The 16,974-nt window shown below is 33.4% G+C and overlaps 1 protein-coding gene and 1 pseudogene across 1 annotated transcript in view; one reads left to right on the top strand and one right to left on the bottom strand.

Moving 5' to 3' along the window:
* LOC134278592 (thrombospondin-2-like) overlaps nucleotides 1–15,873 on the top strand; it is a 43,628-nt gene extending 27,755 nt beyond the window's left edge. The window contains exons 4-7 of the mRNA XM_062760894.1: nucleotides 4–180; nucleotides 15,206–15,376; nucleotides 15,544–15,714; nucleotides 15,808–15,873. Coding sequence (XP_062616878.1) covers nucleotides 4–180; nucleotides 15,206–15,376; nucleotides 15,544–15,714; nucleotides 15,808–15,842 — 554 coding nt within the window. The 3' untranslated portion in view covers nucleotides 15,843–15,873. The remainder of the gene's footprint in view (nucleotides 1–3; nucleotides 181–15,205; nucleotides 15,377–15,543; nucleotides 15,715–15,807) is intronic.
* Nucleotides 3,915–8,878, bottom strand: LOC134278583 (uncharacterized; annotated as a pseudogene).
* Nucleotides 15,874–16,974: the final 1,101 nt, after the last annotated feature.

Here is a 16,974-nt window from a genome sequence, read left to right as displayed (position 1 = left end):
AAGCAGCAGTAAATGGATCGTGGAGTTTATGGGGTAACTACAGTCCATGTGATAAAACGTGCGGAAACGGCTGGAAAGTCAGATTCAGGAAGTGCAGTAATCCTCAACCGGCACGAGGTGGTCTTCCTTGCATTGGTGATTCACTGGAAGCAGTGCGGTGCAACACGTTCCATTGCCCTGGTATAAACATATCAAACAATCTATTTAAAGAATATAAAAATACTTAGTACTAATAGAATCATTCATTACTACAGTATAATAACAAATATTCCCCCATCAAAGCAACATTTTTAAGCTTGGACAATTTTTTAGCTCACCTGAGCTGAAGGCTCAAGTGAGCTTTTCCGATCACATTTTGTCCGGCTTCCGTCTATCTGTCTGTAAACTTTTCACATTTTTGACTTCTTCTCAAGAACCGCTGAACCAAATTTCAACCAAACTTGCAACAAGGCATCCTTGGGTAAACGGGATTTGAGTTTTTTCAAATGAAGGGCCACGCCCTCATTCAAGGGGAGATAATTGGGAATTAATGAAAATTTGGGGAAACATCCTCAGGTATTGTAGATTCAAGATTGTTCAAATCATGACCCCAGGGGGTAGGGCGGGGCAACAATTGGCCGACCAAAGTTTTACATAGAAATATTTAGGAAAAGTCTTTAAAAATCTTCTCAAGAATAACAAAACCATGATTGATCATATTTAGATGGAAGCATCCTCAGGTAGTGTAGATTAAAATTTGTTCAAATCATGATCACCGGGGGGAGGGCGGAGCCAAAATGGCCGACAAATGTTTTACATAGAAATATTTAGGAAAATTCTTTGAAAACCATCTTCTCAAGAATAGCAGAACCCTAACTGGTCAAGGGTTTACTTTTGAATTAAACGTTTTCAATAATCAAAACAATTTATACTTTTCCTAGCCACTGTTCTTAGGTAAGCAATGTGGCCCATGGGCCACCTGTTAATTTTTATATGCAATAAAAGGAATAAAATATTTAAAATTAAAATTGTTTCATGAGAAAAAACCACTTGCTGTGTCCATCAAAATATCATTAAGATACATGTATATTGACGATATGTTTTCAATTAACAATTTACTCTCAATTACATGTCGACTCAATTTATCCTCGTTAGCATATATTGAAAAAACCGGGGTCTAGCACAAGTGCTTCGTATTTGAACATTCTCCTAGAAAATTACTTAAATGGTAACATATTAACAAGGCCTTATTACTTGAACTTAAAATCGTCAACTTCTATAACGTATAAAGCGATATATCCTTATCCCCTGTAAATTGTTTTGATGTCAACCAGGACCCGGTTGTATCAACGTTTCATTTAATTTAATGAATTATTAAACCTAATGATTCATTAAATTCTTTATGATACATAAGTTAATAAAGTCATTAAAGTGTGTTGTACAAAACCCTTATTAGAGTCTTATTACTTAATGAATCATTAAATATTTAAGAATTCATTAAAAATTTATTAACATTAGAGGAATATCCCACAATACAATGCATTAATACTTCTGGGAGTGTATCTGTGGGCGTTTCCGTTGTTTACAAAATACTTATAATAAATAATCTCTAATTAATGAAATAGTTTTTTTTAATCAACCCCAGATAAATATTGTTTTAATTATGACCTGAAAATTAATAAAAAAGTAAAAAAAAAAAAAACACGTGATTTAACGAAGTCTCTGATTGTCTTGAAGGATATAGGCTTAGTAACTTTTTATTTACTCTTACGGAATTCAATTCAAATGTAATAGAAATCAGGGAAAGAAAATTAATTCTAGCGAAATTCAACTTTTAACAGAACTTATGTAGAGAACTGTCGATATCATAAATATAAGTAGCAGGGGGGGGGGGATGGAAGAGAAATACAACATAAAGTATGTGTAATTCGCTTATATTCTTATTCTGTCCACTTGTCTATTATTTGGTATTACAGGCACCGGGGGGGGGGGGGGGGGGCTCCCGTAACACATCTTTTTCTTTTTCCCATTTACGTATTCTTATATGTACCTCTTTTGTCTCAGTAAGCTGTTCATATTCGTGCTTTTTACATTTTACTTTGTTTTTAGCTCACCTGAGCCGAAGGCTGAAGTAAGCTTTTTTGATCACATTTTGTCCGTCGTCCGTCCGTCCGACTGTCCGTCTGTAAACTTTTCACATTTTCCACTTCCTCTCAAAAACCACTGGGCCAATTTTGACGAAACTTAATACAAAGCATCCTTGGGTGAAGGGGAATCTAAATTGTGAAAATGAAGGGACATATCCCCTCGCAAGGGGAGATAATCAAGAAAAGACAAAAATAGGGTTGGGTCCTAAAAAAATCTTCTTCTCAGGAACCACTGGGCCAGTACAGCTGAAACTTATGTGGAAGCATCCTTGTATAGTATAGATCCTTGTATAGTGTAGATTCTAAATTGTTCACATCATGACCCCCGGGGGAATGGCGGGGCCAGAATGGGGAATCAAACTTTAACATAGAAATATATAGAAAGAAATATATGAAAATTTTCTTCTCAAGTAAAAGTACATATTTTAAATGCATGGTATCTACCGGTAATCTTCGGCACTTGACAGTTATAAGATCAGTTTAAATACAAAAGCTTAATCTTGTAATAGTGTTTAGATTATATAAAAACAATCAACTAACACAGGCAATCAATGTAAAAAATGTAGTAATTTGATTTTCATGGTTAATTTAAAAAGATTTCATAACTTTTAATAGATTTGACAAAAGTTCCTTTTGTGTCAATGTTTGTCTTTTTCCACCATGACTCTTTCCAGAAAATGAGAAAAGTTTTTGTTCAAAAACATTCTGCTTTAAAACATTTTTATGGTACCGGAGCTGGGATTTCAAAGCATTGACTTTGTCATACTCCTTTATTCTCAATTAAGGGGATGAAGGATGTATAGTCACGTGACTCAGTTAATATACGTCATAATCTCTGATAAAATATGTAAAAAACCAGATTAAAACCACAGTATTTGTAAAAAAAAAATACTGTTTGTTTGAGTTCACTATCTTGTATAAAAATAACTAAAAACATTCAAACTCAAATTAAGGAATAGATTGATCCTCTCTTCTTTTCCCTACACTGCGCGTCCAACGAGTCGCTGACGTCATAGTTGATCTTAGTACAGTAAGATTATACAAGGTAAAACATGGGTAGTACATAATATCATAAAAACGGGTCATGATCAGTACATGGTTTGATATTTTATGAATTGCTGAAAACAAAAAATATTTTTACATGGTTATTGACGGAAATATATTGTAGTTATGTCTTACTAAGCTTATTTCGCAAATGTGTGACGTCATAGTAGGGTTTTCCCGTACTCGAGAAATGTAAACATGACACGTTTTTCTCATGATCATGACTCGTTTAACTTTGCCCCGTGCAATATTGAGCTCAGCTTCACCAATCGATATTTCTACAGTTAATCAATACAATGACGACCTTGAACTTCGACGTAAATTTTCAAATATTAAATGATAGGATTTTTTGCAAATTAATTTTTTTATGCTATAACTTGTCTTTAAAAAGTCGTAAATTTCCGTCTCCAGATGTGATGTTACAAAAGAATCTTGCTTTTTCGATTTTTTAACCCTATTCATACTCTAAAGTATTTTAAAAGACACATTTCCGCTGGTATATTTTTTATCTATGGTGAAAAATTTCAATTATCGACCGAGTAATGGACCCAGCAACACGGAGAATAAAAACTCCGCTCAGACACTGTGGGGTATAGTATTTGTCACTCAATATCTCAGAAATAAATCTAGAAACCTATTGATATGTCTGCTTTATAAAATGTAGGACATACTAAATAAGATATATACAAAATATGAAAAAAATTAAATGACAGGTATTTTTTTAGCTAAAGGTTCTTCATCCCCTTAACACTCGCGGGCTGATTTCCATAAACCATTGAAAATAATGTCATCACTCTGTTTTTCCAGTTGTGCTTGTTTTTCTTCTCTTTTTTCAGCTCTTTTTCGGAACTCTTCTTCCTGTTTTTTCCTCTCTCTGTCGTTGAATTTCTCTTTTTCTTTTTGAGAATAAATCTCTTTCAGTGGAAACGGATTTAATAGCTTCCGAAATAAGGTCCTCTTTGTTTCTTATTATCCATGTGGATGTCTTGTTCATTAGGAAAAGTGTGTAAGCCTCAAGAGCTAGAGCTGATATATTAGGTTTAGCTTTTAAAATTTGATCCATGTACGCGAACAGTCGCTCGAAATAAGAATTATGTTTGTCCACATTCTTAGTAGCCAGTTAGAGTTCCTCAGTAAAAGTTTCATATTCACCATCTGGCATGTGGTCTTTATAGACATGCAGTACTACTTTCCGGATCGCTGGTAACAAGACACAAAGAATGATTTCAACATCAGTGTCATAATTAAACTCTTTGTTCAGGAATTCAAAAATTCCGTCGCCATTAAGGTAGGGTTCTTCTTTGGTTTCAGACTACATGGAAAATTATAAGTACATTTGTTGATATGTCTTATATATTTAGATGCAAGAAATTTAAAACACCATATTTTTCTTTCCTCATCAAAATTATACAACTTTAAATAGAAATGGTAAACTGTGTTTGAAAATTAGCAGGGACTATATTTTTGGCGGAATGGTGGCGTATGAAAATATCTTCTTTTATAGCTCTCAAAATTATTATAGAACATAAAATTCAGTTATATTTTTTACGCAATCAAAGAATAGACAAAATTTTCAAATGTAAGTTAAATAATAATAAGGGACTAAATTTTCAAAATATATAAAAAAAAATAAGATTTTTTACACATACCAGAACTACGTTGGCTTTTGAATGCTTCAAATATAAGTACAGATTTGAGCCAAAAATCCGTAAAAACTGTTATTTCTCTCTTAGTAAACGATCAAAACGTTTATTTTTTGTATAATTTTGTACCTTTATGTGACAACCTTAATATATGTGAAGATTGGAAAAAATTAAATATAGGAAGCATATAAAAATAACTAATAAATCCTAAAATTTTTTCGGATTAGTAAATATCCATTTTATTTATATTATCCATGTCAATTTAGTAATATTATCTAATAAGCCCTATATGGTAGTATGTCAAAAAAAAAAACATTCAATCTTTTAAATTACAAGAAGGGATCGCATAATTGGAAACAGTAATTTTTTATTCTTAATGTCCAGGAAAAGGTAATGACCTTGACCTGACCTTGCCTTTAATATTAAACGGTAAAATTTAACCTTACTGATACCATCACTTAGTAATATTGTCGTCTTGATTCTGTGAAAATTTCATTAATTTTTAAATACAAGAAATGAGAGAAGAATCCTACCTTATATTAAGTCTATTCCTGTTAAAGCTGGAACGATCCCCTTTATAAAATCAGCAAGATTTTCAGTTACATCCGCCAAATCAGTTGATAGATGGCGATAATTTTGTGTCATAGCTTCAATTGATGTATCCTTTTTCTAGAGAATATTCCAAAGGGGTGTTGTAATCATCTTTGAAATCAATCCCTGGGCTTTCAGTCTGGCAACATAAAAAGAAACTTTAAGATCTGAGAGAACAGATTTTAAAAGCCTTTTGTTTTCAATATCTGATTTCTCCAGAAATTCAGTCATGTGAAGATGAAGAAAGTAAAGGCATGCATCATTTTGAAATAAGATGTTGAATCTGTGGCCCTTAAATGGTTGCAGAGGAAGTGAGATCATTCTGTTTTCAGTAAGAAATGACTGCATGTATGTTCGGAAGGTCACATAACACACACACTTTTAATCACCTCTTCTTGCAAAAGCCTTGCATGCACTTCTTATTAAGCGAAAACAACCCGATTCATCAATTTTAGAGAAATTCTCACAAAAAAGTGGCGGGTTTCCATCGAAATTTCCCTTTTCTGCTTTACATAATCCCTTCTGGGCCGCATTCGCCATATGTACCAGGCCATGAACACCGCAGAAGAAATTGTTTAGTCTGCTAACTGTTTCTCTTTCAACATCATCCAATGCGTGGTAATCTTCCCGTATCTGTGGTAGTAGCTCTTCTTTGTAACTTTCTAATACCTCATTAAACTTTAATTCTGTAGCAGCACGATCACTCATCGTATTTTAGATATTGCAGATAATTTTTTTTTTCCAACATTCTTCTGGGTTTCCTCGTTGTCAGAAATACCCTGTAAAATTACTTTGAATGTGTCCAGTGTGTTTTGTGCTGATTTTGTGGCCATTTCACGAAGTCCTAATGCAAAATAATCAGCTTCTTCATCACGAACAGAAAACCCACCATATTTAATGCCAAACTTCGATGTCTCATCTGTGTGCAAAGTGGTGTTGAATTTTTCTAACAGTTCTTCTTGTAGTTGTTGTTTGGCTAGACAGAGTCTATATTAACAACTGTTGATGGAGAAGTTAGTCGGTCAGGTTCTTTTCCTGCTAACTTCAAACAGGTTTCTATGGCTGGTCCTAAATTAAAATATGAACGTTTATGTAAAATGTGCATTTACTTTATGTTGGTGCATACATCAAGTCAACAAATCAGAAAAAAAATTACCAATTTTAGTTGATGGGACATTGTGTTTGAAAATAGAGTAAACACACAAATGAAGTGCTGGAGTGAATGCTTCCTCTTTCTTGTCAAATAGATTGATGATTTTGGTGTCAGTAAAATCATGCAGCTACTCCATGAGATAGGAAATTTCATCATTATTTTCCTTAAGGTAGATCGCGGGTTTACTGTCTGCCTGAAAACATAGGCTAAAAATTTGTCAGCTTACTCCTCTCGTTTTAAAGTTTTTCTTTCTAAAATTTACATGAGATTCGTCTGCGTGGTTAGATTGTAATCGTAATTCAAATGCGCTAAAGATGATGAGAACAGATGACGCTTTTTCAATGAAATATATAGTAAAATGTCCCTTTTCTGAAAGTAAACACATTTTAAAACCATAATCATAACATTAAAACGAAGCAGACGAATTTTATATTACTGGATACAATGAATGTGGAGTAAATTTAGAATCGATTTATTTAAAGTTTTACAATTTTTCAGCAAAAGTATTATATTTTCATCATGACGTTATATTACGTTGGTGCGACGTCATTATTTTCGTATGCCTGCATGACTCGGAAAAAATTGAATTAATCAACAATTCACTCAAAATAAAACATACAATCCGTGAATTCAATTTCCCGAATATAATCATAGTCATAGGTAACCCACAGCGTTGCACCCGTAATAAACGTAAGGCTAGGGGTGCAGAAAAATTATAAGAAACGTACATGGATGAAAGAAAAAAAAGAAACATCATACCGGATTTGACAACATTTTCAAATATATATATTTTTGTATCTTTTTTATCTATTAATAAAATATACCCAATTTTAAATCGGAAATAGTGCAGTTGAATGAAAATAGTTTTATAAACAACGTTGTATACATGTATACTTCATAGAATTAATTACTTTTGTCTATCCCTGAATAAAGACTTCAATTTTCCCTTCAAAATCTCGTAAAGGCAATTTCTTATCACTACTTTGCCGATATTTAGAATACTATAGAAAGCATACAGTACACTATAGAAAACAGGTATTAATACTCTAGAAAACATAACTACCACATGCATGCTCGCGTCCCCTCAATTAAAATGCCTGATACTCCCCCCTCCTTTTTTGTGCTTGTCGAGGAATTTTTGGTTGTGGATAGTACCCCTAACTGAAAATATATACGAGTAGATGTGCCCTTAACTGAAATTGCTTCCTATTAGCCGGAAACTTTTGCCTTGACACCCCAACTTCCACATAAAACACCAATCGGAGTTGTACGCCGAATCGCTATTCATTGTCAAGAAAAGAGCCTGAGTTAATCATAGATGAAAATTTATTGGACATACATATTTTATTAGGTGATATTTTATTTGGTGATGTTACCTAAATCATTAACGTCTCTCCTGTTGATAATTATCTAATTAACCCCCCCCCCCCAAAAAAAAAAAAAAATCATCAATAAGAGAAACTCATGTACAAATGATAAGCATATTAATTTACCATATAATGTCCATTTCTTTCTCGTTTTTAAAAATCTTATACCTGTACTTGACTCAGACAATATTGTTGCGCATAAAAATATTACCAATCTAAGCGTACATCATCGCGAAGAAAATGGAGTTGGAGATGGTTGTTTAACAAATAATATAAAGTAGATTAGTATGTACTATGTAGACTAAATTAAACAAGCAAAACAAAATTCATTAAAGTGAACAAAAATTTAAAATGCAGGACAGGCTCTAGACACAACGGCGGTGGATCTGTTTTTGTATTGTATTAACAATTAGGCAATAGTATTTTAGAAAGGTACGTACACACAACAGATATTAGCGTTAAAAACTACGTATACTTTTATAGACAACCTTGATCAGTACATCAATTATTTTCAATTATATAACAAAATATTTAAAAACACCAAGCAACCTTTAATATAAATTTCACTTTTTACTGCATACAGTACTGCTGAAGGTATTTTTTGCTTGCTAATCTGAACGCGGTAATCTTTTTACGTCAAATCCTATTGTGACGTCAGCAAACCCGCGATCTACCTTAAGGGTATGCTGAAGCTCAATGACAGTGATTCTAAGTTGGTCATTTTCAGCTTGTAGCTCATTTAGAAGTGCTTGGTAGTGTGCTTTAGATGTGTCATCTGATGTTTCCATTTTTTTTACACTTAGTCTTCCAGTAGTCCACTCTTCGTTTAGTGCTTTTGACAGCTTGATTTGATGATTTCAGTTTCTCATGTAGCACTCTATTTTGCTTTATTACATCTTCTGATTTTTTGTTGAGTGTCTGCATGTGAGATATTGTTCCAGTCAACTCAGACATTAGTGCTATTTTTTTTCTCCTTAGTCAGATTCTGGTTTACCTTGAACACTGAGTCTGAAATGGACATTGCTGTAGAAAAGGCATCACCGCTAGAACTGATCAGATATGTAGCTTCGGGCATTTTGGGAGTCACCGTATTTGATACTATAGGTGGAGGATATGGAAATAACGAACAGTATTCAATCTCAACGTCCATTAAACAAATATACAAAATAAGAGGAGAGCAAACACGGACCTCCGAAACATCAGAGGTGGGATCAGGTGCCATGGAGGAGTGAGCATCCCCTGCCGACCGGTCACACCCGCCGTGTGCTCGTTGTCATAATCAGGAAATAACGGAAAAAAATCCGTCGTCAATTCAGTGTATGAATAATGGACTAACAATTGGTATGAAAAACATCAGTCAGCATTTCATTCAATGATAAATTGTATTTGCTGACAAGGTCATTATATCGACCATAGAATTGATGACTTTAAACGAGACTGTTGATATTCTTGTTTCATCAACTTGCTTGTCAATAATTTACCTCGTTTAAGAAATTGTTCTTACGTAGAGCATGCTCTTGCGTATCGAATCAATTGAGATATAAATACTCCGTATGCAGGTGATGAAGGTATATTGCTGCATAAGTAAGGGAAGTTGACGATAGAAAAGTTAAAGTCATCACGTTTATCATATAGTTTGGTTGTTAGATTACCATTAGTGTCTTTTTCAAGTAAAATATCCAAGTATGAAGCAGAAGTGTCGGACTCTCTGGTATCTTTTATGTCAAGCTCACCAGGATATATCGTGTCGACGTAGGAATGGAAATTATCATTATTAATAATGAGCAAATTCTGTTCCTAGGAACTCTGTAAGCTTTCTGCTACCTTCAGATTTAGATTTGTTTTTCTGAATTTTTCATATTTGACCACAGTCGCCTAATAGCCACACTAATTGATGTCGGGTTACAGTTACCAGAATGTGACACAATCCGCTGGGCAGTTTCGGATACGCCATGTGTTCTTTTAAAGTTAATGACATCAGAATTTAGAATCCTGGGAGTAGTACAAGACATCTTATGGTCAGCTTGTTGAATAATAATAGCGATGAGACAAATTTTCCACCAAGTTCTAAAAACTATTTACATTATTTTTAGGGATTTCAAAATATTTTTTTTTTCTTAATAGAAATTTGAGTGCATTATTTGAAGGATAGTGGAGTAGTCAGAACATTTTTTTTTTAAATCTCATCAATAGCGTATTTATAAATCAAAAACCCTTTTCGTATGCAAAAAAAAATACATCAAATGCCTATACTAAATAATTTTTATTTAAAAATTATCTTCTTGCGTATTTATAGTTTTTAGAACATCTATATTTACCCAGACCTCCAGAGCATAACCCCCCCCCCCCAAAAAAAAAAATTAAATAAATTGTTTGGTGCACTTTAAACGACCAGTCTAAAGTGTCCTCTCCCAATATATTTTTTTAATACACATACTTTTTAAAAAGGATTTCAATGTATTTTGGTAATACACGCTATTATTGTATTTGCTTTTTACAAAATCATTGAAGAGGCGACAATACCAGTTAAGAGAATTTAATTAGGCATTATTTAATAATAAAAAAAATCCCCATGGAACACCCCATATTGAAGCTATGAAGAGTTCTTCCCCGTAAGATATCCTTGGATACTGTAAACAAACACTGTAACCCAAGCTAGCGATTTCGTCAGCTTCGTTGACGGCGTCATTTTCTTTAATGAATTTTAAAACATGTGTGGGGTTATTCTAAAAGCGCTTCTTAGCACAGATGTTTATTAAGATACCATGCATATTAATTTGAAGAGAATTAAATTCTGAATCGATCTAATGTTGTTACACATGAATTATGCAACCTGTTCTATTGAAGGGTGAAAATGTTGTCCAAAAACTACTTACTTTATGCAGTCTTCTTTCATGGTAATATCTGCATCTGTAACATTTGGTATAATTTTGTTCGGTAAATTCTCCAACGTCTGTTTTTAAAAAAGAAAATTTTCAGCACCTTTGTTGTCCTGGAAATAGCGGAATGAAAAAGCGCGACAATTACTACCTACTATATTTCAGGTGTAAGTTTTTCAGTAAAACGCATTTTTCAATTGACGAATATATATTTACGAGTAGTAAAGTTAATAAAGATAGTAAAAAATATTTAACAATGTTGAATCATTTTTTTTCATATCTATATTCTTGAAATAATCATTGAGAGCGGAAAAACAGTAAAATTTGGGGTTTGAAAAAGCATTGTTTTGCTAAGAGTCACATAGCGTTACGTAATGACGTGACATGACTTGTGGATGCTACACTAGGCCAGAACAGCTGAAACTTATGTGGAAGCACCCTGGTATAATGTAGATTTTAAATTGTTCAATCCTGACCCCCAGGGGAAGGGCGGGGCCACAATGGGGAATCAAAGTTTTACGTAGAAATATATAGGAAAAATATTTGAAAATCTTCTTCTTAAGAACCACTGGGCAAGAAAAGCTGAAACTTATGTGGAAGCTTCCTGGTATAATATAGATTCTTAATTGTAGGAATCATGACCCCCGGGGGAAGGGCGGGGCCACAATGGGGAATCAAAGTTTTACGTAGAAATATATAGGAAAAATATTTGAAAATCTTCTTTTCAAGAACAACTGGGCCAGAAAAGCTTAAACTTATGTGGAAGCATCCTTGTATAATGTAGATTCTAAATTGTTCAAATAATGACCCCCGGGGAAGGGCCGTGTCACAATGGGTAATCAAAGTTTTATATAGAAATGAATAGGAAAAATCTTTGAAAATCTTCTTCTCAAGAACCACTGGGCCAGAACAGCTCAAACTTATGTGGAAGCATCCTGGTATAGGGTAAATTCTAAATTGTTCAAATCATGACTCCCAGGGAAAGGGCGGGGCCACAATGGGAATTGATGTTTTACATAGAAATATATAGGAAAAGTCTTTGAAATCTTCTCCTCAAGAACCACTAGGCCAGAAAAGCTGAAATTTATGTGGAAGCATCCTGGTATAATGCAGTGTTAAAATTGTACAAATCATCACCACTGGGGGAAGGGCGGGGCGACAATGGGGAATCAAAGTTTTATATAGAAATATATAGGAAAAATCTTTGAAAATCTTCTTTTCAAGAACCACTGGGCCAGAAAAGCTGAAACTTATGTGGAAGCATCCTGGTATAATGTAGATTTTAAATTGTTCAAATCGTGACCCCCGGGTGAAGGGCGGGGCCACAATAGGGAATCAAAGTTTTACGTAGAAATATATAGGGAAAAATATGTGAAAAATCTTCTTTTCAAGAATCACTGGGTCAGAAAAGCTATATTTTATGTGGAAGCATCCCGGTATAATGTAGATTCTAAATTGTTCAAATCATGACCCCCGGGGGAAGGGCGGGGCCAAAATTGGGTATCAAAGTTTTACATAGAGAGATATAGGAAAAATCTTTGAAAATCTACTTCTCAAAAACCAATAAGCCAGAAAAGCTGAAACTTATGTTGAAGCATCCTGGTATAATGTAGATTCTAAATTGTTCAAATCATGACCCCCGGGGAAAGGGCGCGGCGACAACGGGGAATGAAAGTTTTATAAAGAAATATATAGGAAAAATCTTTGAAAATCTTCTTCTCAAGACCCACAGGGCCAGAACAGCTGAAACTTATGTGGAAGCATCCTGGTATAATGATATGAGGAAACTTATGAGGAAGCATTCTTGGGTAGTGTAAATTCTAAATTGTAGGAATCATGACCCCCGGGGGAAGGGTAGGGCCATTATAAGGAATCAAAGTTTTACATAGAAATATATAAGAGAAATCTTTTAAAATCTTCTTCTCAGGAACCACTGGGCCAAAAAAGCTGAAACATATGTGCCCATGGAAAGTTGATGGGGTAGTGTAGATTTCAAAATGTCTAAATTATGATGAGTGGGGTAGGGTGGGGATGCATTATGTATAACAAGGGGGAAATTTGGTAAAGAACAAAATGGTCAAAGCTTCTCAGGTGAGCGATGTGGCCCATGGACCTCTTGTTTCTCTACATTTACTCCTATGTTGTTCTATTCCTATAAATTCATTCTTAAAATTCTGTCACACAAACAATGAACTCATTCAACGAATGTACATATAGATATAATCATAATAATGGGGTGGAGTTTTAGGAAAATTCAACTTAATCCTTACAATACGAAAAGATGAAAGTATCAATGAGAAGGATATGGATTTAACGAACAGTATTCAATCTCAACGTCCATTAAACAAATATACAAAATAAGAGCAGAGCAAACACGGACCTCTGAAACATCAGAGGTGGGATCAGGTGCCATGGAGGAATGAGCATCCCCTGCCGACCGGTCACACCCGCCGTGTGCTCGTTGTCATAATCAGGAAATAACGTAAAAAATCCGTGGTCAATTCAGTGTATAAATAATGGACTAACAATTGGTATGAAAAACGTCAGTCAGCATTTCATTCAATGATAAATTGTATTTGCTGACAAGGTCATTGTATCGACCATATCATTAATAGGAAAGTCACGAAGATTGTTCAATACAAACAAATAAGAAAAGGATAAAATATGGGAGAGTATAACAGCGCAAAATGGAATCACGTTTACCTTTTTGCGAAAAAGATTTCATATATGTATTGTACATGTAATTATGTTCTGCATTTTTATTTACTTTTTTTGCATTAATTCATTAGTGTCTTTCCGACAATTTAACTAGATACAGACACAGGACTATTTTTATAAATAACTTAAAATACGTTATTTATAAAATAATAGCTTGATGAGACATCGTTTACTACAATGTATCTAAATCTTTCAATTATGATCTCTAAGAAAAATAAATACTAAATTACATGTTTATAAAATGTTGAAAAAAATAAAACTGATAAAGGCAAATTATACTCGTATTTTAAAATATACCTTTCTCAATGCAATGAATACCGGGTAATTTATAACATTTTGACTTTAGCCATGAATAAAAAAAAATAATAAACCGTTAAAATATCCCTTAAGCGTTTTTTTTTATCCGTTGAACATTATATGTACTTGTGGTAGAAGTAGATGGTTTGTGACAGTATTTATCAAAAATGACTAAAACTTTAAAAAAAGAAATTAATTTATATGTAAAAAAAAATGTTAAAACGCAAAAATGACAATCTGTGCAAATATTTCATAACGATAGGCTGAAAGGTGTGTGTGTGTGGGGGGGGGGGGTAAGGAGGGGGGGGGCTTGCTATTACAGTATATAGAAAAAGATCTCTGATATATATTATTCACATGCATGATTTCATTGATATTCGTCGACCATAAAGTAGCAGCTGTATTTTTATTTTTACTGTTTACCTTTGTTATAAAGACAAAAACCACCTCAAAGATGATGACGAAAGAATTGACGTCACTTAGTTTACAAATATACTGAAAGTATTTTGGATTCCCTGGTTTACAGTTGGGATTTCTTTTGTGATTTGATTTAAAGAAGCATCTTTTATACCTATAATTTTGTTAACAAGGTAGGTGATGTATTTGTATTTCTGAATGGCGTATAGTCTTTATTGAAGGTTCGACAGACCGTCCATTATTTTATTTTTAAAACGGTATCATTTCCCAATTTTCTCGTCCATAGTGTGCAGTGAAAAAGGCAAAAAAGGCACTTATTCTTCTCTTTCTGCCAAGCGAACAAAGCATAAAGTAGGCAGCCATACTTAATGACCACTTTATGAAGCCCCCTTACCTTCATTAAAATTGAGGAATTTAATGAAGGTTTAATGCACCGATTCGTCCATTAAAACATTGATACAACAGAATTTAATGACCCATTAAAATGATCAGTTTAATGAAGCTTTAATCATTCATTAAATATTGACACAACCGGGTCCAGTTTATTAAATGTGATACGCAAGAACACGCTGTATGTTTCTATTATAAAGCAAGCTATTGAAGAACATGGGTATCAACGGTCTACTTGAAGCCATTTTGCACAAGTTCCAAGGTCTTTACAATGACCTTATCAGCATGTACAACCTGTCTTTAAGCTAAATGCTGAATGATGTGTTACGTACTGTCAAGCCATAATTTGCGTACTGAATTGGCCACGGACTTTTTCTCATTTTTTAAGATTTTTACTGTTAAAGACTCTTAGCCCCACCTCTGATGTTTCGGAGGTCCGTGCACATTTTTGCACTGCTCCTGTATTGTTTAGATTGACTTTAAGCTTGAATATTGTTTGCTAGCGCAAGCAAAAGTTAAAAAAGCCTGCGGTACATCCATAACTATAGTACTAACTTGAACATGTTCTACTGATTTGTAGTTGATGGACAATGGTCAGCTTGGTCAGGATATGGACAGTGTAGTAGTAGTTGTGGGGCAGGTGTTCAGATAAGGATTAGAAACTGCTCCAATCCTGCACCTGAATATGGAGGTAACAACTGCACAGGAAGGTTTAAGGAGAGCCAACTGTGCAATCTCAGGAGTTGTCCAGGTTTTCTTTTTTCCTACTCTTTGTTTAATTTGTCAATTTTCAATGGAAGCCAAAATGTTGATTTTATTTTGTTGTTTTCTTTCTTTATTGTACTTTTCCATCTTTAATTGAAATTATTTTTTGTTCGTTTTAACACTGTGATACAAATAAATGATCAACAATTGTAGTCAACGGTAACTGGGGTCAATGGGGTAACTTTCGGCCATGTGACATGCCTTGTGATGGGGGAATTCATATCAGAATGAGAGGATGTGACGACCCTTCTCCTTCTTATGGAGGGCTTCAATGCCCTGGTCAATCAGTTCAAACAGAGGCATGCAACACTCAGCCGTGCCCAGGTACAGTATGAATAAATCCCACACAAGGTGAATTTCTGTGTACATTTTCGATTCTTTTTACATGTTTTAATTAATTTATTTGCATTATTTCAGCATCCAGTCAACCAATAGATAGTCTGATCGGATAATGTTGTCACAAATATTGTTATACATACATATATATATATATATATAAGTATATATATATATATATATATATATATATATACATATCATGAAATGAAATCGATATTCCCTCTTATTCTTTCTCATTTAGTAAACAGATGTTAAAGATATTAAATCTCTGTAATTATTAGATTTAGCAGAAAAAAGTATTACACAAGCAAACGAAATCACCATATGCAGGTGAAAATTAGGTTTTACTACATGAAATAGAAAAACGAATTTGTTGCCGGAAAAGCTGAAGCCATCTCATTTGTTATATTCGTAAATTTATTTTCGTTGTTGGCCCTTTTCGTCTTAAGTAAGTAAAACATCCAAATGAAGGATAAAGAGATAACAAACAGGAAATATGATACAAATATGGTAAACTTCGTGGTGTCTTTATTTTTTAAGTTCACTGGGATATCTCGAGTCGATATACACTCAAAAAAATATTACTTACTTTTACTCAAATCAAGTAAACAAATTACTTATTTAAAGTAATTTTTAAGTAAAAAAGTTTGTCACCATAGCAGTCATGATAAGTAATTTAAAATATTTATTAGTAATTTTAAGTTATACAATTTTATATTTATAGAAACAGTGACGAGTAAATAATTTACTTAAAATAAGTAAATACAAAGAATTACTTAGTATTTGAAAAAAAAGCTTTTTGGGTTATTTAGAAGTGGTTTTGAGTTGACATTTAAAATATGTGAGTAAACAAATCATTAATCTTGTATTTAATCTAATTGATACTCCTCTGATAAAAGAGAATCTGACATATGGAATTGATTGACGTATTGTCAGAAAAAACAGAATTTTAATAATAAGGACTCTTCTATAGTCAACTTATTTTATTCTACATTGCCGTGCAGATGTTTATTTCTAGTTTCAATTCCTTATATTTCCATGAATTATTTTAATAGTTTACCTAAAACATATATACTAGGTCACTTTAAAGGATGTAAGTTGGGATATTTATATCTCTTAACGAATAAGGCATTTAATTGTAACAAAAATTTCAGACGCAGAACTGTTTAGAAACATTTGATTAATATTTTGTTTTATTAAAAAATATTTTCAAGGGCGATGATGGAAATCCAAGTAAATTATTTT

This window comes from Saccostrea cucullata, unplaced genomic scaffold (genome assembly GCF_032062105.1).
Source record: "Saccostrea cucullata isolate Sc308-1 unplaced genomic scaffold, CSIRO_AGI_Scuc_v1 ctg2787, whole genome shotgun sequence".
NCBI classification, from domain to species: domain Eukaryota; kingdom Metazoa; phylum Mollusca; class Bivalvia; order Ostreida; family Ostreidae; genus Saccostrea; species Saccostrea cuccullata.
This window is presented reverse-complemented; position numbering and strand designations above follow the sequence as displayed.